General features: G+C 39.2%; 2 protein-coding genes across 3 annotated transcripts in view; one reads left to right on the top strand and one right to left on the bottom strand.

Annotated features, from left to right (window-relative positions):
* Positions 1–9,908, top strand: part of USH2A (usherin) — a 761,558-nt gene extending 751,650 nt beyond the window's left edge. The window contains exons 70-72 of the mRNA XM_087424358.1: positions 1,412–1,656; positions 7,513–7,734; positions 9,819–9,908. Coding sequence (XP_087280484.1) covers positions 1,412–1,656; positions 7,513–7,734; positions 9,819–9,908 — 557 coding nt within the window. The remainder of the gene's footprint in view (positions 1–1,411; positions 1,657–7,512; positions 7,735–9,818) is intronic.
* A 4,234-nt stretch (positions 9,909–14,142) lies between these two features.
* Positions 14,143–26,636, bottom strand: part of KCTD3 (potassium channel tetramerization domain containing 3) — a 59,957-nt gene continuing 47,463 nt past the window's right edge. For both annotated transcript variants that reach the window (XM_004439652.2, XM_087424357.1), the window contains exons 14-18: positions 25,468–25,623; positions 20,764–20,860; positions 17,048–17,232; positions 16,830–16,968; positions 14,143–15,870 (exon numbers count right to left, since the gene is read on the bottom strand). In XM_004439652.2, coding sequence (XP_004439709.1) covers positions 15,309–15,870; positions 16,830–16,968; positions 17,048–17,232; positions 20,764–20,860; positions 25,468–25,623 — 1,139 coding nt within the window. In that variant the 3' untranslated portion in view covers positions 14,143–15,308. The remainder of the gene's footprint in view (positions 15,871–16,829; positions 16,969–17,047; positions 17,233–20,763; positions 20,861–25,467; positions 25,624–26,636) is intronic.

Below are 26,636 nucleotides of genomic sequence, written 5' to 3'. Positions count from 1 at the left end.
ATTGGTTCCTAATTAGGAGAATTTCGACATGCTGAAATTGATCAGAACTTTGACTCCAACCCATCATTTTAGAGATGGAGAAGCAGACCTAGGGAGGCAAAGTGACTTTGTTACCCACAGAGCTATCAGAAGCGGAGTTAGGGTTAGCAAAGGAGTATCCCTCCTCTCATGGAGTTCAAAATTCAGTTTCAGTCACCTTCTCTCCCTCCCTGGAACATTCTCACCCCAATTCTGAACTCTTCCCCCTTCATCCTGCCCCTGAAAAAGTGGGTGTAAAGTCCCAAGCAGGCCGTCCAGTCCCTGAGGTGCTGAAAAGGGGGAAGACTGTCCAAGGAGTGGGTAGGCACTTGCTACTGTGTCTGTTTGTCCTTCTTCTTGGCCGTAAGCATTGCTTTAGAAGAGCAGCTCTCGGGGTCATAGCTACATGCCAGTCTGCCTGGCGCTGCATGGATCCAGAAGCTTCTGAGCTGGCCCCAGCAGGTGGCTGGGCTGGAGATGATCTCTGAGACCCTCTGCTGCTCATTTTGCAGGAGTCCAATGCCTTAGGCTGTCCTGCTGTGACCCCTGGCAGCCTTTCTCCTGCCTACCCCGTCTCATTCCAGCTTTTCCCACATCCACAGACCTGATAATCCTGCTCCTCCCCGTCCTTCATCCCTGCAAAGCCCTTAGCACAGGGCCTGGCACAGGGTAAATGCTCATTAAATGAGAGCTTCTTTATTAGCCTCTTGAACAGAGAATCACATTGACTGAACTCTCAACACTTGCACAGAAATCAGGGGTAAGTGGCCCTGTTTAAAGGCTTGCTTTCCATAGGAAGCTCTCCCGGGCACCTGAGTGATGACTTGCAGAGCTTTTACTGTTTAACAGAGAGGCCAGGGTATAAGAAATGCCAGGACCACACGTCAGCAAGCACAGGCTGTGAATATCCTAATGGATATCTCAAAATTCAGTTTGCACAAAACTTCTCAGGAACAGGGCTGTTGCATGAAGTGAGGGGACCCTCGATCCGCAGCACTGACTGTGTATGCGGTGGGGTCTCTGCAGCAATATTAGTAAGGTCTCCAGCCCCTCTAGAGAGCCCATTGCCCAAGAAATGGCTTTGCTCCCAGGGCACACAGCTGTGAAGCAGGTGTTCCTCAAGGTTACTTTGGTAACCCCCTTTAAAAATCCTCTCACCCCCTCCCCTGTCTTTCCCAGGAACCTGTGGGTGAGGTTTCCTGAGGGCTGTGGGTTCTCCTTACAATCCACCGATCCACTGCACCATTCCCCAAGCCTAAACACAAGTGCCAACAAGCACCATGAGACGAAGTGCTTTAAACTCTTTGCCCATTTTCCATCAAACATCAGGGCAGGAGCTCACACACTTGCCTCCTGAAATGATGTTTCCCTTTTCTGTTCCTGGATTTTACAGGCCTGGTGCTGCCGACTCCTGGAGACAAGAGGGGATCGGGGAGCAAAGACCCAGAGTTCTACAGCGAGTTATGGTTCATAGTGTTGATGGCAATGCTGGGCCTGATCTTGTTGGCCATTTTCCTATTCCTGATACTACAAAGAAAAATCCACAAAGAGCCATATATCAGAGAGAGACCTCCCTTAGTACCTCTTCCGAAGAGGATGTCTCCACTGAGTGTTTACCCACCAGGGGAGACCCACATGGTATGTCCTGAAGGCAGGCCTCATTTCCCTGTAACACTGGACTAGAATACTTGCTTTTATTTAGAGGGAAATGTTTCCAGAGCCATGGCAACAAGGGACTAGAGGACGGTTATGTTTGACTGAATGGGGGCACCAAGGGAAGTGAACTCTAGAACAGCAGTCTCGACTTTGGCTGCACATTAGAATCATTTGGTGCCACAGATTGAATATTTGTGTCTTTCACATGTTGTGTGAAAGTCGTGTGAGTCAGGGGATGGTGGAGAAGAACTGTATATTGAAATCACCTGGGGAACGTCTAGGTTATATAACTGTGCGACTTGGGGGATTAACAATAAAAAGGGGGTGTGGGGAGGGACTAAAGTGCTGGCAGTGCTCTGTCTGTCCCCTGGCCCTGACACCCTGGGCCACCGAGGATGGATGGCTTCTCTTGCTCCACACCCCCCACTCCCAAGACAGGGGATCGGGCAAATGTCTGGGGTGAGGGTCACACATATGGTGATGCAGGTGGATCTTTCCAGAACCCTCGTTGAAGGGGTACAAGGTGACTGAATTCTCTGGTGCGCTCTGGTGGGGGGCTGTGTCTCCCTGGAGGAGGAAAGGCTGAATTTCTAATTCCCACCAGACACCAGTCTGCCCCCTAAGCTGTGTGCCCAGAGGGCTGCATCTGCCTGAGGGGGCACCTTTTCTTCAGTTTCCATAAAGGTTCTCTCTGAGCTAGTGGCCGCCTGTGCAGCTAAAATTCTGACCACCAGTTCCAACGTGTGGAGGAGTTTTTCCCACACCAACAAGCAGTTCTCTGACAGCAGCTGGGTGTCCTACAATTCAACGCAATTATGACTCTATCTATCAGGAGATAGCGTCAGATCCCACAGGTTAAGGGTTCCGTCCTACAAGACTGCCCCACTCTCCACTTCAGATGACAATTCTAAGTCCAGGTTGTCACTTGTGCTTCTGATCGACCAGCTCCAAGTCGGAAGTTCCAACGACCCCCTCCTTGGATTCAATTAATTTGCTAGAGCGGCTCACAGAACTCAGAGAAACAGTTCACTTACTGGATTACCAGTTTATTATAAAAGGATGCAACTCAGGAACAGCCAGATGGAAAAGATGCGTAGGGCAAGGTATGAGGAAGGGCTTGGCGCTTCCATGCCCTCTTGGAGTGCACCACTCTCCCCAAATCTCCAGGTGTTCACCAACCCGGGAGCTCTCTGAACCCCATCCTTTCGGGTTTTTATGGAAGCTTCATTACATAGGCATGATTAATTAAGTCATTGGCCATTGGTGATCGATTTAGTCTCCAGCCCCGCTCCATCTCCAGAGGTTTGGGGATGGGACTGAAAGTTCCAACCCTCTAAGGACTTGGTTGGTTCCCCCGGCAACGAGCTCCCATCTTTAGGTGTTTTCCAAAAGTCACTTCATTAACATAACAAAAGACACTTTTGTCGCTCTCATCACTTAGGGAATTCCAAGGGTTTTAGGAGCTGTGTGCCAGAAATGGGGACAAAAACCAAATACATATTTCGTATTATAAATCACAATATCACAGCAGCACCAAAATTAAGCACAGAAGCCTAAACTGCTTAAGTCTCAACACTTAAAAAAATAGAGATGAGTGAACGGTAGTATTGTCTGCCTTCCAGATCTCTTCACTTTTCCAGGACACAGCAATGAGCAGTGGTTAAGTTCCTGACAAGCTGTATTGTGCCCAAGTAGCAGAAGTGTCGGGGGCACGAATGGGCAGCAGTCCCTCTGAGGCTCATGGCTTGTGGTCGGTGCAGGAAGCAGCCCTGGGACAGTGACTTGGTGATGGAGAAGCAAAGACGACAAGGCCCTACATCATCTGGTCCTCGGTTCTTGCCAACCACATCTCATTTCACTCTCCTTGCTCTCCGTCCCTCCCAGAGCACATCAAACTCCTTCCACCAGGTCGCGGTCTCTGCTGCTCTCTTGGGTGGTCCACCCTCTGACTTCATTCAGGTCTCTGCACAGATGTCACTTCCCCTTCCACGTAAAATAAAATCCCCTCTCTCCTTAGTCCCCTTTTCGTTTTCCATAGCTCTCATCACCACATGACACCAGAGCAGATCTGTTTATCTGACTCCTGGAGTAAACGTAAGCTCCCTGAGGGCAGGGAATCTGTGCACCATTTTCTGTTGTGCCTCAACACCCAGAACAGTTCTTGATGTATAATAAATATTGACTAATTATGAGGTAGACTCTGATAGACTTAAACAAAATAAGTTTATTCAGGGTTTGTTAGGACTGCAGCCTGGGAAAAACATAAATTCAAATAGCCTTTGAATTGTGTTTCCACCACTGAAAGGGAGAAGGAAGTTTTTATAGTTGTGGCTAACAAGGGCAAAGGAAAACAACAGGAAGGAATGTCCTTTAACAAATTGCAGGCACAGGGTAATCATCGGGGTGAGGGTTGATTGAAACAAGCCATTAAAGTTAGGAATGTGGGACATGACTCTGATAGGAATGAGGTCTCTGTCCCAATAATCTTATCATCCTTGAGAAGACTTGCAGATTCATTTCAGGTATCTAGTGAATTCAAAAGTTCATCCTGAAGGAGGAATTCTTTCCTCTCCTCCTCACGGCTGCCCGGCTCCATTTTAGTGCCATAACGTAAGAGACTCTGTCTTTTTTCAATTCCACATCTGCAGTCCACAAATATTTGTTGAACGAGTGAATGTTGAGTGGCCAATTCAAACCACGGGCCATTTGCTTCTGCTCAGTGCATAGTCATCAGGAGATTCTCACTGAGGAGCAAATACTTGAAAGTTTTCCCTTGTTGGAGAGTAACTTGCTCTCTCTGAGGGAGCCTTGCTCTTAGACAAAGGATGCACCACTTCCAGAAGGGCCAAGATGACCAGAGGATCTTTTTAACCTGGGAGACCAGCTAAATCAACCCTGGGGCCTGTGGAGTGCATGGAGAAAGTGGGAGGGAATTTCCCAAGCACTGCTAGGTGTATCTACTGTGTAACATGAAGTGTGCTTACAGGAAAATTTATCCACATAACATTAGTTCCATCACTCATTTCAGTGAGCAAATCTCCTGTCCCTTGACCCACTCCTACACTCTTCCTCATAATCCTTCATGAGGAGAAATCCAGTTTTGTCCATTTGGCTAACTTAGTGATCAAGAAGCAATCACATCATTCCTGTGGGGACATTACACTGGATGGTACCATTGCTCAGGGTTTTCATAGTCTTGTTAAGCTTTGTTTTGCCAACATGAGGTCCCTGAACTATCAGTGTCAGCCTCACATAGGAGCAGGACCTGAATCTCTGAGGAAGAAACCCAAGAATCTACCATTTTAACCAGCTCTCCTGAAGTCTGATGCAAAGTCAAGCTTGAGAACAACCATGAATGAATTAAAAATATAATACAATTCCTGTCAGCAGTGTGTACTGCCCAATAACCAATAAAAACAGGAACAGGTGGAAGTGTTACTTAGCAATAGGCTCACTCTGCTCACCATTAGAGCCAGTTAATCACAATGAGTTAGGAATTGAGGAACGAAGTTTTAATTCCATTGGCTGGCATAACCAGGAAGATGGTAAACTAATGTCTCAAAAAAAAAAACCATCTTCAAGGATTACAGAATCTTGAGGCAGTTATATAGGGAAAATGGGCAGTAGGAAGGGGTCCAGGGATGTTGGTCTCCAGGCATGACGGGCTCTAGGCATCACATTGTTCCATTCTTCTGTCAGCTGTGATGGATACCTTGTAGGTGTGTTTCTCTCCTGTGGTCAGCCTGTTCCCGGAGAGAAACTCATAGAACAAAATTTTTAACTTCTCAAGCTATTGGGGGGTACATACGTAAGCGGAGGCCATAAATAGAAGAGCATGTGAATTTTTTTAAAGTATGTGCAGAGCAGCGAGTAGTCACACAGAGAAGGGGCTGAGGCCATTTAGCGTAACAAGATGGCCTCACTTATGTTCACTTACAGGAGTATTGCATGATTCCACTTATATGAGGTATCTTAAATAGTCAAACTCATAGAAGCAAGGAATAGAATGCTGGTGCCAGGGGCTGGGGGAGGGGAAACAGGAAGTTGCTAATTAACAGGTATAAAGTTTCAGTTATGCAAGATGAAGAAGTTCTGGAGATCTACTGTACAACATCGTACCTATAGATAACAATACTGTATTTTCACTTAAAAATCTGTTAAGAGGGTAGACCTCATGTTAAGTGTTCCTACCACATAAAATTAAAAAAAAAAAAAAAACCAAGTGAGGGCTGCCAATTAGACCTTGCAGTCCTGACAAGACCCAGGCCAAGCTGCCTCTGGGGCCAGACATAGGCTTCAACTGGGACGAGAAGACAAAAGAGGTGAAACACCCTACTCCTCTACACCCCTTCCCATCATGGAATAGTAGAGGGGCACCCAACGGGTTCACTTCTCCTCTGTGGCCAAGGCTGAGGGAGGTGTGAGGAGGGGAAGGAGTGGGGGGGACTGGCTGGTGGCCAGGGGCTCTGGGCCCAGAGAACTGGCTCATCTTTGGCAGTGAAGGTGCCACTTACAGGACCTGAAGGGTGAGCGGAAGTGAAATCTGGGGTGTACCACGGTGCCGGGCAGTGTTCCCCGGAACCCGTTGAGTCCCAATTAATCCTACCCAGTTGACCAAATGTACTTGAAAGCCTTCTTCTGTTGCTTTTTAAAAACATTTTTGAAACTAAATTGTTCTCACAAAGTTGGAGACATGGAAGAATATCAGTGAAGGTCAGTTAAACTAAAGAGAGAATAGTTTGCATTAGTAGAGAAAATGAAGATCCGCTGTTGGTGTCCACGGGCTCCAGAATCAACCGGTAAGAATGGGAACAGGAGTAAGCTGGATTCACCTGCTCAGGATTCCAGACTTAATTCACTTGGGTAGGTCAATGAGAACTACCCTGGCAACACACACACTCACACACACACATCTTCATCTGACAAGCTCTAGTTTCAGCGCTCTGTAACCCTGTCCAATGGGTATGATTATGCTATCATTGGAGAAACCCAAAGAATTTGTTTTAAAATGTTCCAAACGCTGACTGATGCCTCCCCATTTGTTCTCAGTTTGACTCTGTGGCTGATATATCTGATGTGTCAAGCAATGTTACCCTAAAAAGTTACACCATGCACTTCGAGGTACCTCTGTGTGCTGCATGAATGCATGATCTTTTGCATGGTGTGTTGATTGCACAATGAAAAGTGTTGATTGGACCAGCTACATCAGATCCCTCAGATATTTAGAGCAGTTAGATCTTCTCAGGGCACATTCTAGGTCCTTATCATCTAGTGCCTTTATCTTTCTGATGTTAATGTCAGACCTGATTTATTTTGGAGGCTGGAATCCTACACTAAGGGAGACGATACAGAATGAGAAAAGAGAGAGGGAGCAGTCCATTTCCCTACACAAATCCAAGAATTTTAAAGTGTGATACGACCGTACTCTTAGTGGGCAATCATGAAAGAACACCGTTAACTTTGACTGCTCTGAGAAAGCAGTGTTCTCATGAGCAAGGCTCTGTGGTAACAGGCATGATAAGATTATGTTGTTAACCCACCCTCTATTGCCCTCACCCCACCACTTTGCCATGCAGCCTGTAACAAGCCCTTGTCTACAGGACACAATAGCCCAAGCACTAGCACATGAGCTCTCTGGGCGCTAAGAACACTGGCCATCTAACGTGACTATTTCCTTACCAAGAAACCAAAGGCCACAGTATTCCAGATAAGCTAAGTTCTGTAGCAGGATATGGAGACAGTGTTCCCTTCATTGACAATGTGTGACACACAATTTTCTGTTTTATTTGAAACCTGTTTTCTTTAGACATTAATCACCAATAGCAACTTTCTTTTCAGGGATTAGCCGATACCAAAATCCCCCGGTCTGGGACCCCCGTGAGTATTAGGAGCAGCCGGAGCATATCTGTACTTCGAATCCCAAGTCAGAGCCAAATCAGCCAAACCTATTCCCAAGGCTCTCTCCACCGCAGTGTCAGCCAACTCATGGACATTCAAGACAAGAAAGTCTTGATTGATGACTCGCTGTGGGAAACTATCATGGGCCACGATAGTGGACTGGTGAGTTGATTCCTCATCCAGAGCCTTTGCTACACATCCCAGAAGAATATTGGTAAAGAGATGGCATGGAGTTTCCTGTACCCATAGAATGCTGCCCCACAGCACTCAGTGCATCCCTCTGACCATTTACCCAAGTATTTTGTAAAGACCTGCTTACTAGTGTTACTACAATTGTTTGATGAGCAGGGTGGAAACTTTGTCTTGTTCTTTTAGCACACAATAGATACTCAAAAAATAAATTTGTGAATTCAAAAAATAAATTTGTGAATAAGAGAACAAACAGCCTACACTTCATTAACTTGGGCAGCAGGTGACTGGAAACATTGGAACTAGCCTGAAAGAAGGCATAAAGTAAAAGCACTTATTTTACTAAAAAAGAAAAAAAGAAGTGCATCATCTTTTTCCTTCTGGTTTATGGTTAGAGAAGAAAAAGAGTCTTTCTCCCAACAGGCTCCATGGTTCCTTTCCAAGAAACCCTAGAAAATCATGATAGATAAAGGTATTACTGTCTATGAACTTCATCTCTCATAATTTCAGTCCAGTGGGTACAAATAATGGACTCTTTGAAAGTTAACCTCATCATAATCTATTTGTTAAGAGCCCCTAGTGGCTGAAATGAATAACATCCTAGAGTTTTTACCAACCACACCTCTGCTGGAGAACCATTCCTTTGGGATAGATAACAAATAGCCACCTAAGAACCTGGCTCCTCTGTTTCATCCTCTGAGGCATGATTAGTCACCTCCATTTCTTTTTTTTTTTTTTTTTGTGAGGAAGATTGGCCCTGAGCTAACATCCCCTGCCAATCTCCCTCCTTTTGCTGAGGAAGATTAGCCCTGTGCTAGCATCCATGCCTATCTTTCTCTATTTTGTATATGGGATGTTGCCACAGCATGGCTTGATGAGCAATGCATAGGTCTGTGCCCGGGATCCGAACCTGTGAACCCCGGGCCACCAAAGTGGAATGCGTGAACTTAACCACTACGCCATCAGGCCAGCCCCTCACCTCCATTTCTTTCAACCATCTGCTTCTGCTTTTGGACTCTTTCACTCATTTCTTTAAGTTCTCACTTATCCTTCACTGAAAAGTTGATGACTTCCATGAAGCCTTTCTCAACTAATGGCAAGTAATAAAGCAAGCTTCCTGGCTCCAGGTTCCAATCACAATACAAAATAAAATAAAATGCACGGTCCTTCTGGCTTGTTCAGAATGATGATACGTATCATGCATTTTAAAACCATAGGTCTGTTTGATGCTACTATGACTACTGAATTCCATGATTCCATTTCAGATCTAAGGTTTCTAAATAATTATTCCTACATATTAGGTTGAAACATAATCATATTTGACAAGCAAAATGGCAATTTCATATGGTTCAACATAACACATTGAGGCCTTAGATGCATGTGTGTCCTCACCCAAGGACACACAACTAGTAATTTTTCCATGGAATTGGCATCTTAAAAACATAGTCTGATTACAGAGCCCCCATTCTTCACTATTATACTATATTGCCATTTTTACTTGCTTTCCACAGTACTAGGAATGGTAGATAGTCGACAGTAATAGCAGGCCGTATGCAAAGCAGTTCGGCGAAAGCTTCTGAAGATGCCAATACTTGGCAAAATACCTGTTCATTATAACATTATAATCGAAGTTACTTACCCTATTCAAGCAATACAAAATATAGTAAGAGAATGGGACGCAATGGAGCACAATAGCTTGCATTCTGGCCCTCCCACTTACATTTTGAACTAAATCTTAAAATCTTAATATCTCCTCACTTTACAGATGAGAAAACTGAGGTTTAGAAATGCCAAGATAAAGCACAATGTAATACTCAAATGACATACGTTTTGGGTTAGTCTCTAGTCCATGTGTGCGTGTGATGTGATTCTTTCAATAAAGTAAACTTAAGGCAAAGGCAAGGGTGGTCTCAAACTACACTGCCTAGTTTTGAGCATAGGGTATTAGCCTTTAACAAAATACTGAGTACTTTTTAAACTGATAGAACTATCAGTCAGTTGACGGCAAACACTTGACAGCAAACATCCTAACCAATGCTGATTGGTGTATTTTTCAGTATGTGGATGAAGAGGACCTGATGAATGCCATCAAGGGTTTCAGCTCTGTGACTAAGGAACACACCACATTCACCGACACCCACTTGTGAAGGATGGACACCCCCAAGACGTAAAGCTGGGACGCGACGCTACAGCCCATTCCCACTGGGTTATCACCGACTGACACACAGTAAATGCTAAAAAGCCATTGCTTATTATTCTGTAATCGTATAACGAAATGAGGATTGTTTTTGAACCTGTTCCTCCCTAATTGAGGTCTAAGTGTTATTTTTCTGGTTGTCTGAAAGGAGGGGTACTATCTATATGAAAATACTTATTTTTCTCTAATTATTTTGTGGAAGCTAAAGCAGCATGTAATTTTCACTTGGCTGTTTGGCAGTGATTCCACTGGTTAAATGAAAATTTAACGAGCGGCAATGCCAAGTTGGCCCACAGTTCTTACAAGTCACTGAAGAGAAGTTATTAGTTTAAAAACTAAGTGATTCTTCTGAGAGCATATCACTGCCGCTCCTTTCAATCTCCTTTTTCCATGAAGGTTGACACCATCCTGCAAGGAACAATTCTAATGATCATAGCTGCAAAATAAAATCCCAATTTCAGGACAACCTGAATCACTTAGAGAAAAACAAACTCTGCATTAAGGCTCCACAATTGGCTGAAGGTTCTATTTAACTACAACGTTTAGGGATAAATATTCACCAAACCTTTTGACAGAACACCACCTAAATTTACACAATGTCTGTTCTTGCATTTATGAATCTTCCGAAAACCTAAGGAATAAACAGCTAATTTATATATTTTAGAGAGAAAATGAAGTTTCAATAGAAACACCTCCACGTATTTTAGTTTTGAAATTCCAATCAGTAATTTTCATAAAATTCTGTCAAATTCACTGCATAACAGGGAATACTGACATCTTCAACTTAGCACATTTCACGTGGAAACTACTGCTCTATTTGCAATATTTCATTAGCAAACGTGGAATTTAAAAAGGAAAAATTTTGTTTGTGCTCCTTCCAGCTTTGAAATTAATATTTACATGTAAATATGAAATTATACATATGCACATATATATATATTACTGTCTACTCTATCCCTTCATTTCAGACTACTCACTATTTTAGCCCTAGAATCACTAAGAGCAGATATTTAACAGTACCAATCTCCATGGGTCAAAAGTTTGTGTCATCTGCTCCAGCTGAATTACAAAGTTATTGGTGAAAGTCCTAGAGCAAGAAACTTTTTTTTTCCCAAGTCATCAACATGAAATTAAAGGTATTTGTTTGTTCTTCATGGAAAACAATGGAAGAAAACTTCTCTTCTTCTGACATTCTTAAAGGTCTTAATGACTTCAGGAAGCTATTCTGAATCTGTATGTCTCATACACAATTGTCTGACAATGTTTTGTGAATTACTTTCAGAGGTAGGTGGATTTTCCCAAAGCTGAGCTGGCCAAAACTTGTTAACTAAAGGATAACCTTACATATTCTGCTTGAAAACTATGAATTACCCCCACGGTCCAACAGTCAAAGACTGTGGACTGTGGAGGTACTGAGACTTTAACCAAATCCATAGCAGAGCAGCTCCTCAGACTGACCAACTCCCAGACAAACCTTGCCAAGAGTTAAGTGTCAAAAGCGCAGACCAGTATTAAGCAGAAGTCGTGCCCCCTTGTTAGAAGTGCTCTAAGCAAACACATCTGAAATAATTGTGCACTTTTGGCAGTGGATGTACAAATTATAAGATACTTTTCACTCGCCAAAAGTTTTATACTTTCTGAAATGGAAAGATAGCATTGGCTAATTTAGTTTACTGCTTTTAGTTCCCCTTTGTTGATGTGGGTCAATAGTTGTTGAAAGCTGGAACAAAGGAGCCTTCGGCTGAGTTTCTGGATTCACGTGAGCTACTTAAGGCACAGAGGGAGAATGCTCTTTTCCAGTCACACACTTGCATCCTTACCCTTGGTCTACACTCTTCCGCAAATATGATTTGCCATCCACAGGGAGATTCAGACTGAGCTCATCCTTGGAAAATTAACTAGATACCTTTATCACAGCATCAAACTTTAAAAGAACACAAAGAGAAAACTGCAGGGGAAGTTATCTTAAATCAATCTCCACTTAATCATCTCATTAGACATTGAGTTATTACACGAATTCTTTCAGCTGAATCATTTATATTTTGATCCCATAGCTCAGAGTAGACAGAAGCCTGTATGGCTTCCACCAAAAAACGCTGCCCCCTGAACACTCTTAATCTGATTTATTTCAGAGAAGAAGCCCAAGATTTTGTTTTGCTACTTTAAGTGGTATTGTATGCCAAGCCTCCACTCAACACCTAGAGATTCTGATTCAGTTGATCTGGGGTGGGGCTGAGGCATCAGTACTTGTAAGCTTCCAGGTGTTCCTAATGTTAAAAACCAGTGATGTAAAGCTGAAAGAAAGGAGCAATATGCTGTGCACAGGGACCACCTTCCTTGGCCCACCACTTCTCCTTTACAGAGCAAACACCAGCAGTTGTCTATGAACTCCTTTAAATCTGCTCTAAATCTCCTAACTCATGTCTTCTCCCTTGTAAAGGTCACACTCTCAGCTTAATTTAAGAACTACTATGTTTTGTTATTCCTAATATTAACTATTTGATAAGAGTACATAGCTACGTTTTTATAAGCTCTATTAAGAATTGTGTTTATAGATGATCTATTGTCATTTCCACTAAATGGAAAACCTATATATGAATGTTATCGTACCTTATACCAATCTAAAAATCATGTTGGCATCAATGTAATTCAACCTGAACAACCTGTAAATAAAACATAGACCAAGTGGAATAATTCAGCAATAAGGAACTTAATTATGTCACATATGAATAGCAGTTTATTTCCAATGCACAATATCATGTAAATTAATCTAAAGACAGTTTGCTTAATAAATATTTAAATGTGAACCAAGTTTGATTTAATGTATTTATGAAAAAATACTCTTAATAGCTATGAGTTGTATTTACAAATTACACATAACCGATGATAAGAGTGAGCTCATTTAAGAAAACAGGATGTTCCGGATAATCTCTCAACAATCAATGTACATTAGAATCAACATGGTACTTTTTTCAAAATATGAGTCTCAACCATCAGAGACTCAAATTTAGCAGGTCTGGAGGGAGGCCTGGACAACTGTACGTGTACAGCCTCAGGCAATTTTGACATATAAGCCTGGATGAGAAAGCCAGGAACAGACCATAGGCTCCTGAACAGGCAGACCTGGGTTCCAAAGTTGGCTCAGTAGCTAACGAGCCTTGTGGCTAAGCTCTCTATCCTCAGTGGATCTCAGTGATCTCATCTGTGAAATGAGGATAACAATGCCTATCTTACTGGTATGACAATACTTAAGAGTGCTGCTTTGAAATAAGTACACAATTACTTGAAAAACTCTTTTCCATCATGAGAATTACAATTCTGTTCTCGTTTTTCATCAGTCACACAAAGTAAATAAATTCATTTCAGTTCTTTTTTTCTTTCAGTCACAAAAACCCTAAAAAGGTAGGCATAATGAAACAACTTAGGCATAGCAGGATAATGTGCTTAAGGTCACAAAGTTAAGTGCCCGAGTAGCTCAGGCCCCTGCTGTAACACCAAGGTTCAAACTCCTGTTAAGTGGAAGAAATAAATAAGATTTGACTTGCAGTATAATGCAATCCATGGTACAGTGAGTTGCCTTTTGTATGGGATTTTACTACATAAGTCTTTTTTTTTTTCAATGGGCTTTTACTCTTGGAAAGGCTGGGTAAATACTCAATTTTTTTCTTTAGTTTTCTTACTGCCCACCCAACTTGTATACGACTATGATGGGAAAGAGTAATTACAGAACAGATAATTGCAATCCATAGTAATACTGAAATTATTCCTTGCCTACCGTTTTCCCTCACTGATAATATAAGTTTTCATACATATTAAGTTCTCCCTACTCCTTCCCATTTTTTTTTTTTTGGTGAGGAAGACTAGCTCTGAGCTAACATCCATTGCCAATCTTCCTCTTTTTAGTTGAGGAGGAATAGCTCTGAGCTAACATCTGTGGCCATCTTCCTCCGTTTTGTATACAGGATGCTGCCACAGCACGGCTTGATGAGTGGTGGGTATGTCCACGCCTGGGATCCAAATCCACAAACCCCAGGTCGCCTAAGCAGAGCGTGAGAACTTAACTACTACACTACCAGGCCAGCCCCCCTACCCCTTTTTTATTATGGGAAGCAGCAAAGACATGAACAAACTCATACAGGTACACTTTAAACAGGATAACTGTTCCTTAAGTAACTGAAAACATGTAGTCTTAATCATTTTTATTTGAGTTCATTGATAAATAAATACAAAAGAACTGTTGTGAAACCATTGGCAATATAGTAAACCTTAAAGAATTTATTCCAACTTCACTCACAATATATTTCTTGGAATGGGAATATATACATTATTCACCAATAAATGCATAATGCTTTAAATTTACAATTACTTTACTTGCAGAAAAGAAAATCATTCCAATTAAGTGAAAAAAAAAGTAAAAAAAATTTTTCTGTTGTTCTTACAACTCAAAATATATTCAAAACAACATTTTTACAGCAGCCAAAACCTTTTAACCTGTAGTCTCATAAGCTTAACAAAATGGCCACATTCTAATTTAATTATCTTGATTATTAACACTGGAAAAAAAATACGGTGGTTCCTAAAACAAGGCAGACTAGCAACTAGTAGTTTCCCCTTCTGGGCACTCAAAGCTTTGTCCTTGATTAGTATTTTTATTTCATCTGTTCAAACACAGACAACTGCTCCAACTTTAAAGCAAGTTTAAATGGACTTTCAGCATTTAATATTGGTGATGCTTGCTAAGATTTAAGAACTCCAACAGTGAGAATTAATGACCCACAATTAAAATAAAATTACTAAGGGACTTACTACTACGCAGTGTATCTGGTATTCAACATCAATAGTGTTTTTGAATGACATGATATTTTTTCACAAACATAGCACCTCATTAAATATCTGGTAAACACTTTGCAATCACAATAAGGGTCGAGAAACCAAGTTCCAAAGAGAATTACGTAATTCACTGAAGATAACATTGCAAGACAAGTCTCAGGCACAATCAAGATTAGGAATGCAGTCTGTTGGTTCCCACACTCTAAGGGGACGCTCATCTCTATGGGCATCATCTTATTAAGACATGGTACTAGGTTTCCAAAATCCAGAGTAGCTAAACATTGAAATGGACTCTCGCTTTTACAAATGATCTGTTAAATGTATATGTAAAACTAAAAAAATATTCCAAAAGGTCAAAAGAGATAGTTATCTCCTTACTCCAGGTAATTCTGTTAAAAAGATACTAAACGAAGTCCAATTTTAATTTGTAAAGTTTTGGTGTAAAAGCTAATGTACTGAAGTTCGGTAGAGTTTAACTTTCATCTAAATTAACAAAACAACTACTCCTTTTGGTAAGTTTTCATAAGCTGTACTCTTGACCTAAAGAATCACTTTTTTTATGCCGAGGAGATGGAGTCGTCTTTGTAGGAGACGGGGATGCGGTACCAGGTGAGTCAGTTCCTCCGTCAGAGGTACTGGGTGATGATGCCAGATAGGGAACTTTCTTTCTTCCAAGGAATCCTCCTCCTTCAAATCCGCCTTTCTTCCTTAATTCCACTTTATTTTCATTTTCATCTTCTGATGACCTTTTCTTGGATTCTAGAAAACCTTCAGCTATTTTATGTACTTCCAATCCACTATCTGATTCTCTCAGACTTTTTACTTCTGCTCCAGGAGACTTTCGCTCAGACACATTAGCCTCTCCCGTTGCCCACTTGACTTCAGCTTGTATTGGACCCAAGTTACCATTTTCGGGGACAGCTCTTTCTACATTTCTGTTCAAATTAACAGTCTGGAAGTCCCTGTAACTGTGAAAGCTCTCAGTCCTCCTTGCTCTTGCTAACAGAGGACTCTCTCTGTAAGGCCTTATGGAACCATAAGTAGCTGCTTCGTGGATGGTTTCATGGTGCTGCAGCTGAAGACTGAAATACAGTTTTTAAATTACAGCTCAGATTTCTTTCTGGGATTTTTCAGGGGCACATCTCATTACTTCAACTACCAATAAAAACACATTATATAAATATATAAAAAATACCATATCCTTATTTCTGTATATAAAAATGTACTTACTGAGTACCCTATATATTATATACATGTGTATGTATGCATATGTGTATAAAATTACCAAGGCAAATAATACCATACATATATTCACAGCCAAGCTGGATCTGTGAATAGCTGAAAAAGCTGAGGAAAAAACAAAAAACCTTAAAAACCAATGAGAAACAATATAATTCAGTATTTGGCCCTTAGTTCAGATTTTGGAATGTTTTTTTAATATGGTAACTAAAAAGATATACTTTGTCATTGTATATCTTTTGAGATACAATGTATATCAAATGTATATCAAATTTAATATATCAATGTATATCATTAAAAGTATATCACGTATACAAGTATCAAATCATTATGTTGTACACCAGAAACTAATGTTGTATGTCAGTTATATCTCAATAAAATAAAAAATAAATAAAAGTACATAATGCCTAAATGTAAGATTAGACAAGATACTGTAATCACTTTGATTAGTGTGTCCCTGAAGCAAGAGGAACAAAAGCTCCACATACTACCCAAGGTGACCTGGGATTTTTCTAATTTCCTTTGAGTGAATTCTTGATCACATAATAGGCATCCAAATTGGCAGCAATTCACAAAATGAGTTAAAGAGTAAAAAATGTTTTTCTATGCAAGAACCAGATACACATACAGATGAGAAATTTAGTTAAATTAAAAAAAAAGTGAATATCAACATAATGTCTGAATTAAAAACATACTTTGAAAAATATGGCTTTCAAGAACAACTGTGATTACAATATCTCAGCCAATTTTCCCAAAAGCAATCAATTCAACTTACGATACAATATTCAACTCTTTAACCTACCTAGAATTTGATTCACGGAGACGGCTATGCTGAACCACGGAAGTTGCTGGACTGATGTTAGGAGTAGCACAGCGAGATGTGCTCAGATCACACTGATCCAGTAACTTGAGCAGCTCTTCCTCAGTCGGACCGCCTACATCTTAGGAAAACACACACTCTTTATAATCACTTACATCAGAAGCTTACCCTGTGACAAACATCTCTCCATATGAACCTACCCTTATCTTCACTTTTGTTGACCATATCCATAGCAGTGGTCAGATCCCACATCTGAATGCTGCCATTTGTATGGCCTGTGAACAAGTAGCGCCTTGGTCTTGAGCCCATCCTACTGGATCCCTCACATTCTCTCACTGTAAATGAGGATATTGTAGTACAGTCAACAGCTTGGATCTCACATATTCTGCAAAAGATATTGTACAGTTGTAAACCATGGGAACAAATAACATTTTATAATTCAGGTTTTTGAAATTAATTTCTTATTTGCAAAGTTATAGTAGAATACTCCACATATGTAAAACAGATTTAAAGTTTAAAGGTTTAAACTTGCTTTTAACAAGGCAAGTTAATAGGAATAAAATCCAAGTCTTGTTTCTTTGAGTCTAGAGAAAAGGCTCTTATAAAACCATGTATTAAATAATTGAAATCAGGCAAATAATTTAAGTCAACCTTAGAAGAAAAACACAAAGAGCCTTGATGGGAATTGAGAAATTCTTTAAGAGGAAGTTATGAAACCAAAAAGGCAGAAAGAAACAAAGCAAGTAGACACCATACTAGAAAAGATCATGAGAAGTCATTTAAAATTTATGTGTAAACTTAAAAATCTGAAACCACAAAAAATGTACAGTTGTATAAAGATGCCTAAACAGTATCCTCCATTACAATAATACTCAACTTTTTCAAAGCATTTTTATAGCTATTTTATTGATTTTCATAAAATACAAAAAAACCTGAGAAAGAACAATTATTATCCACATTGGACAAATGAAGAAACCAAGGGACAATATTGAAAATGATTTCCCAAAGTCACATTAAGGGTTGACTGAATTGTACTTGATTGAATTATTTATCCCAGCCTACTTCAAAACAGAGTTGAGGGGCCTTATCTAAAAACAAAGATTAACAACAATTAGTACCAGGCAAATGAAAGGTCAAAAAATAAAGGAGGAAGAGGAAATACAACCCATATTAATGTGAGAAACATTATAGGAACAGAGTATGAAGCTTAGCTGAGCTTCCTAACAGGCAGGGCAAAAGGGGGTGGGGAGTGGGAGTCAATTCCCACGTGTCCACATACAGTGACAGAGTCTATCCTAGTGTCACTCCCAATCTCAAGGGAAAAGCTTGCGATATTTCACCACTGAGTACGAGGTTTGCTACAACTATTTTTGTAGACATTTATCAGATTAAGAAATCTCTCCCGAAGGGAACTCTCATACACTGCTGGTGGGAGTGCAAACTGGTGCAGCCACCATGGAAAACTGTATGGAGATTCCTCAAAAAATCAAGGTTAGAACTACCATATGATCCAGCTATTCCACTGTTGGGTATTTATCCAAAGAACTTGAAAACACCAATTTGTAAAGGTACATGCAGCCCTGTGTTCATTGCAGCGTTATTCACAATAGCCAAGACTTGGAAGCAACCTAAGTGCCCATCAAGGGATGAATGGATAAAGAAGCTGTGGTATAGATACACAATGGAATACTACTCAGCCATAAGAAACGATGAAATCCAGCCATTTGTGACAACATGGATGGACATTGAGGGTATAATGCAAAGTGAAATAAGTCAGAGGGAGAAGGTCAAATACCATACGATTTCCTTCATTAAGTAGTAGATAATAACAACAATAAACACATAGGGACAGAGATTGGACTGGTGGTTGCCGGGGGGGGGGAGGGAGGGGGGTGAAGGGGATGTGTGGTGATGGGTTGTAGTTGGTGTTTTGGTGGTGAACATGATGTAATCTGTGCAGAAGTGGAGGTGTAGTGATGTACACCTGAAATTTTTACAATGTTGTAAACCAATGTTACTGCAATAAACAAAAAATTAAAAAAAAAAAAGAAATCTCTCCCTTATTTTAAGTGCTAGGATTCTTTTTTTATCACAAATGAGTGTTGAATTGCCAAATGTTTTTTCTGTGTTTATCGAGATGATCACAATTTTTCACATTATTGTTAATGTAGTTAATTACATTTATTTTTAATATCTGCAAATTGATAAAAAATATTTTTAAAAATCTAGATTCCTGTTTACGTTTGAAACAAAATAAATCAACCTATGTGCATGAAAACAAACATATAATTGCGCTTGTTTTATTTTTCCTATGGGACAGATTCTTTAGAATTACTTCTTCCTTTAAAAATTTTTAAAGTTTTTTCCCAGCCCACTTTCAATATAACCCTTCCATTTCACTTCTCCCTGTTAAGAACCTGCACTATCTTTAAACAGAAAGCTTTGCTTCACATTAGCTTCATGAGGGGCTAATTTTCTATTTAATTCTACAAAGTAATTTACGCTTGTTATTTTTATAACTATAGCTTTTCCTCTGGAATTGTAAACTTAAAAACTTTAACATTTGCTTTATCATGCAGAAACTGAAGCTTATTACAACACACTGCTTCTGTGTGAAGTAACAGAAGAGGATAGGAAACACTACGTTGTTAGAGGATGTTACGTTATAACCGCAGTATTAATAAACATTTGGCAGCTTCTTCACCAAATACGCACAGCACACTAAATCACAGTGACTTGTAACATTTCTCAAGATAACAATTTGATTTCTAACTAGATTATAGGCTCCTAACACTTCTTCTTTAAAAAAAAAAAGAAGCTGACAAAAAGAGTTTATGTAATTCTGGAATCAATTCATTTAATAGTTGCTAATGACTACATGCAATAAACTGATGGAAAGAAAATTGATCATCTCAAAGAATTTATTCATTAAAATATTAAAAAACTAGAGATGACAGGCTGAAGAAAGGATAACCAAGAAATCATTAAAAATATCAGTAGCATTAGTAACATTAGTATGAAAATCCATAACCTTTTCAATGACTACTAATAGGAATTTTACCTTTTTCACTTGTTTGACATGCAAAAAATTTTATGGTTTTAAAGAGAAACATCACAGCTCAATCTGCTTGAGGCTATAAATAATGATTTTAAAAGAAGTAAAATTTCAGTCAAATGGAAAAGGAAGAGGAAATTAACTTCTATTAAGCATCTATTATAGTCAGGGACAATGCAAGATATTTCATGTTTTTAACTCATTTTATCCTGTGACATCCTGCCAAGGTAGTTGAACCTTATTTTATAGAGAAACTGGGGCTCAGAGAAACAAAGTAACTGAAGTTGAATTTACACAGCTAGTAAGAGGAAGTGCCAGAATGAGAATTTAGTTCAGCTGTCTGCCATCAAATTCTCTGGGTTCTTCTACTATATCACCAGTCCTTCCTAACTGTCTGCAGCATCTGTGAACATCTTAAATAAATCCTAGAGAATAAGCACTAAGTATACTGTCTTCATTTTAAGTTAAAACAATCACAAGATAATGAATAGACTTCTCTCTCAACAACCTGTTTCTGGGGGCCGGCCCCGTGGCGTAGCGGTTAAGTGCGCGTGCTCCACTGCTGGCAGCCCGGCTTTGGATCCCAGGCGCGCACCGACCCACCGCTTGTCAGGCCATGCTGTGGCGGCGCCCCACATAAAGTGGAGGAAGATCGGCACGGATGTTAGCTCAGGGCCAGTCTTCCTCAGCAAAAAGAGGAGGAGTGGCATGGACGTTAGCTCAGGGCTGATCTTCCTCACACGCACACACCAAAAAACCTGTGTCTGATAGCACTCCTTTAGCAATATGTCAAATTATTCAATACCTTTCAAAAGACAAAAGCAACTTCTGAATATAAATATCTTTATAGTAAAGTGTTACCTTTTCCCAGTAGATGAGAGTCTTACAAACAGTTTGTTAGTGATGGGAACAACTTTCTGGATAAACACCTGTTGATCATCTCGTTCTCCAAAAGGCCCTTGGTCCGAAAACAGAAAATGTCAAAAGAAGTTAATTAAAAAATTCAATTGGTTTCATTTCACAAAAGGAACATTAATACCTATGCCAAAAAAAAGAATTTTTCATGCCTATCAACATGGCACTACATTCCAAGTCAAAATCAGACACAAAATGCAGCACCACAAGTACTTCAATTTGCATTAAAAATTTTTTAAAGAAACACAGCATTTCATAATTACACTTTATGTGCTAAGGCTGTAAAAGCTGAAGGCTAGCTTAAGACTATATATTATCAGTACTAGAAGAAAACCTGCTAAAATACAAGTTCTATGTTTACTATCTTTGAGAAGGTGTTCAGTTCCTTACAACTTCAAAAAAGGGATGTATAAATGAAGTTACTTTATGTATTGATTTTATCTTTTTCTGAAAAGCCAACATGCAAAATCTTAAAAAATAAAGTACAGCTTCATTAAATAGAATTTAACTAATCAGAAGCCTGTTGCACCCTGCAAGGTTTTCAATCTAAAAAGAAAGATTTAATTATTTTTACTTTATTGTACCTAGCAAGGCAGGTAAATGGCTCATATATTTTAGAAAGATTCTGTATATCTTCTTTGGAAAAATGTCTGTTCAGATCCTCAGTCCACTTTTTAATTGAGTTGTTTGGTTTTCTGTTGCATGAGTTCTTTACACATTTTGGATATTAACCCCTTATTGGATATATGATTTGCAAACATCTTCTCCCAATTGTTAGGTTGTCTCGTTTGGTTGATGATTTCCTCTGCTATGCAGAAGCTTTTTAGTTTGATGTAGTCCCATTTGCTTATTTTTTCTTTTCTTTCCCTTGCCTGAGGAGACATGATATTCAAAGAGATGCCCCTAAGGCCGCTGTCTAAGAGCATAGTGCCCATGTTTTCTTCCAGGAGTTCTATGTTTTCAAGTCTTACATTCAATGGATGAATGGATAAAAGATGTGGTATATATACGCAATGGAATACTACTCAGCCATAAAAAAAGATGAAATCTTGCCATTTGTGACAACATGGATGGACTTTAAGGGCATTATACTAAGCAAAATAAGTTAGATGGAGAAAGCCAAATACCATATGATTTCACTCATATGTAGAAGATTAAAAACAACAACAAGACGGGCCGGCCCCATGGCTCAGCGGTTAAGTGCATGTGCTCCGCTACCGGCGGCCCAGGTTTGGATCCCGGGTGCGCACCGATGCACCGCTTCTCCGGCCGTGCTGAGGCCGCATCCCACATATAAAACAACTAGAAGGAGGTGCAACTATGACATACAACTATCTACTGGGGCTTTGGGGGATAAAAAAAGGAGGAGGATTGGCAACAGATGTTAGCTCAGAGGCGGTCTTCCTCAGCAAAAAGAGGAGGATTAGCATGGATGTTAGCTCAGGGCTGATCTTCCTCACAAAAAAAAAAAAAAAACAATAACAAACACACACAAAGACACAGAGAACAGACTGGTAGTTACCAGAGGGGAAAGGAGGAGAGGGGAAGGTGAAAGGGGTAAAATGTAATGATGTATACCTGAAACATATAATGTTATAAACCAATGTTACCTCAACATAAATAAATAAATAAAAAATAAAGTACCAGAAAATAAGAGAGTCTGAACAATATAAATAAAAAGTGTTTCCATGCAAAACTTATAAAATTTTAATAATTCTTTTTTCCTATCATATTCATTAGCTAGAATAACACCAACTTATTATTCACAAGCATGTGACATACAACACAATTTTTAAAGACAGTACAATCATGTGTTGCTTAATGACAGGGATACACTTTGTTTTTTTTTTTTTATTTATTCATTTTTTTTCCCCCCAAAGCCCCAGTAGATAGTTGTATGTCATAGGTTCACATCCTTCTAGTTGCTGTACGTGGGACTCGGCCTCGCGTTGGACGGAGAAGTGGTGCCTTGGGGCGTGCCTGGGATCCGAACCCGGGCCGCCAGCATCAGAGCACACGCCCTTAACCGCTAAGCCACGGAGCCGGCCCGACAGGGATACACTTTGAGAAATGCATCATTAGGCAATTCTGTTGCTGGGTGAACATCATAGAGTGTACTTACACAAACCTAGACGGTACAGCCTACTACACACCTAGGCTCTACGGTACTATCTCATGGAACCACCGTCATGTATGTGGTCCATCGTTGACACAAACATTGTTATGCAGTGCATGACTGTGTATTCCAAGTTATCTTATGTGAATCATATCTATAAATGGATACAATAAATGGAACAATAACATCTTTATTAGCTGGCAAATACTTATGTTTACTATGTGGCAGAGTAAATGCTTTACACATAACTCATTTTCATCATCATTATCACCACGTAAGGGATGCACTACTACCATCTCCATTTTACAGAGGAGAAAACTAAGGCACCGACAGATTTGTTCACCTCAGATCTCACAGGTCCTACTTGATGGAACTGGAATTCAAACCCAAGCTGTCCGGCTCTTCACTAAGCTATGCAGTTGCTCAGTTAATGGACAACTTTCTGAACTCTAACTCTGTTGAAAAGAAATGACCTCTTTCTATCCTCATTCAATAATCTATAAACAAAGTCAAAATAGTGATGATAAATAAAATAACTAGGAATGAGGACTATGGGACTCTCCCCTCAAACTTTATACTGACAGATATGGGATTCTCACATAATTTAACTCTACTAATTATCCACACCTCTCCCCTTATAATTTCTCTAACTTCTCTCCCCCAATTGGCTCCTTTCCTTCAGAACACAAAATATCCTCATATCTCTCCTATCTTCAATGGAGGAGAAGGGAGGAGGGATCAAAAACATGACCTCTGAACTTCCCTGCCTTCTAAATAGCTCCATTATTTCTTTCTTTCATGGTCACCTCTGATATTTGTTACTCTATTACCCCCTGCAATCTAGATTCTACCCATACCACCCTACTGAAACTGGACCTTCTATTCTGTTTCACTAATCTATATGTCTATCTTTTAGGATATTTTTTTAAATAAAACTATAAGGAGAAAAAAAAAATCTCCCTGCTCCCTTTAAATATTTTACAGGGCTGTTGTAAGTAAACATCTTTTACAAACAACTCATTTTAATTATCATAATCACCACAAAAGGGATATACTATTATTAAAGTTTCTAAATATCTTTTTATTAACATTAGACATGCTCTCCCTGATCTGACCCATGACCTGAACCCCCATCCACTCCGTCTCATGTCCTACTCTTCTTACCCACACACCAGCAATTAATGACCCTCTTGACATTTTCCAAACTTGCCAGGCTCTCTTGGCCTCTTTCCTTTTAACATGCTGTTTTCCATGCCAGGAATGTCCCAATCCTAGAGCCTTCCAAACTTTCATGTCTCAGCTCAAACATTAAGACCTCTATGACGTGTTCTCCATCTGAATGTCAGTTTCCATGAGTGTTAAGTGGGGATAATAGCTACCTCATAAAATTGGCAAGAAGATTAGAGAGTATGTGTTACATCCCCTAGTACAGAGTCTAGCACTGTCTCCCCAGGTGCTTTTTGCCCTACGCACTTGAGCACAGTGTGCAAAATACAATTGTTTGCTTTTTATTCCCACTGCTTACTATACTATAAGTTGATGTTCACTGCATTTTCTTAGATTTCTAATGCCTGGAGCAAAAGGACTCAATAAACATCTGCTGACGCTACACCTTAAACTTATATAATGTTATACATCAATTATATCCCAAAATAAGACTTAGAAAAAAAATGTGTTGATGAAACAAAACTGTAAACTTCCAGTGCCTAGCATCACAGAGGGAACTGGGATCCCAGAGCAACTGTTAAAGTTGACAACACTGAGCATTTCTTTTTCTAAAAATACTAAGACTATGGTAGTACAATCCTCATGAGGAGCTTACATTTTTAAAAGATAACTATTTTGAAATCTTTACCGTTGGAAGCATATTTTGGAAGGACATATATTTAATATTTTCATGCAAAAACAATTCTAATGCACTCCTTCCTATTTTCCATCAGTGCTATAATTTCTGCTTATACAAAATGATAGAAAAGTACTTTAGTTAACCAACAGGTCCTACAGAATTATTAATGTCATGTGTGTATAATGTATGGAGAGACAAATCAAACTAACTTTATATATCTTCTGCTGAAATCAGAGCATATCGATGGAGATGCTACGTTGTTTCCTAATGGATATTACAATGCCATTGAAACAACTCTCAGTATATGAGTGCCACCCCTTTTCTAGCTTCAAATTTTATTTTCAGATTAATTATTAGCAATAAAAAAAATATTTCAAGTTTCAAATATTCACAGCCATCATGGCTTTTAAAAATAAACAAAAGTGGTTAGCATCTGGACATATTATTTAAATGAGGAAATTCTAATAAGATGAAAAATTCACTCTCAACTTTTTAAACAATGAAAAATGATGCTATAATTTTGCGAATTTATAGAACTTAAGAAAAACACACTAAATTTGTTTTAAATGAGTTTCAAAACTAAAATGAAAAATTTATATTTAAAACATTTTTTAGGTTTCTATTACAGTTAATACACTTCTGCATTGCCAACATAGTATTTGAAAATGCCCCAAATTTTCTAACTCACCTATGTCATTTCCAGAGGAATAGCTTCCATGACTTTCTGTCTCCTCCAGAGACAGGATCTTAAATGACGCTAAAGGAGTAGAACCTGGCTGAGTAGAGATCATTCCTCTGAATCGCGTTACTGTCCATGTCCGGACATGATTATTATCTGCACAGACTAGAAGCGAAAGAGAACACAGAAGAGTTGCTAAATATAGATTATAAGAGCACCAACGAAATCACTTTTATAGACACACTTTAACTTTTTTCACTATGATCTACTTTAAAGAGATCATAGCACATTTCGAGTGGCAAATGATATATTTATCTTAAAATTATACTTAATTTGTACCTAGCCAACAAAAATGAGAGAACTGAATATAGTTTACCTTGCTGAAAATATAGGGTATATAAGTAAATCTATGGATCCTTATAAAAGTAGCCTGTAGGGTATAAATGTAGAAAAGGTTAAAAAAAAGTATATGTAAAAGAGAAGATGCTGAACATTATCCTGCTCTGTGGCTAAACTAGACAGCAAACAACTTGCCTTGTTTACTTTTTTCAACCATAAAAACTGTCTCTGTTTATGTTACTCAAATACTAAACAATCTAGATCAGGAGTTACTGAAATTTATTGTCACAAATGACCTTTGTCAAAAAGCTTGTAGGAATCAGCTATCTATTGTCCACTCATACATTAAGAAAAATTAAGATTCCATACTAAAGCTGAAAATTATTTTTATATAAAATAAGAAAATCTGTATTTAAGAAACATAATGCAATTAGATTAATTTATTTTTTCATGCAAATAATATTAAGTGGGTATATATTGTGCTATCCCCTAGCAAATAACCTCTCTTTGCTGTTTTTTTGTCTAGATACTCCATTAGAAAATGTAAACCAAAAAATGACATCATTAATGCAAAAACTGCACTTTTGTGGTATGCTTAACAAAAAAGTGTACTAATCTGTCATTTATTATGATTTCAGAAAATTTTTTATTATTAGCAATGAGCTATGAACTTATCAGTAAGTACCAGGAAAGTATGCAAAATTTCTTACAATGCATGCAAACATTTCCTACTGGGTAGGATATTTTCTACTGTTTCATTCCATACTACTATTTCATTTCCTACTGCGTTGCATATTTTAAACAAAACTTTAGAAAGAAATTTAATTTTGGCAAATTGC

This window comes from Ceratotherium simum, chromosome 36 (genome assembly GCF_057802395.1).
Source record: "Ceratotherium simum simum isolate JZ-2026a chromosome 36, ASM5780239v1, whole genome shotgun sequence".
Lineage (NCBI taxonomy): Eukaryota > Metazoa > Chordata > Mammalia > Perissodactyla > Rhinocerotidae > Ceratotherium > Ceratotherium simum.
The sequence above is the reverse complement of the archived record's forward strand: the minus strand, read 5'-3'. Positions and strand labels throughout refer to the sequence as shown.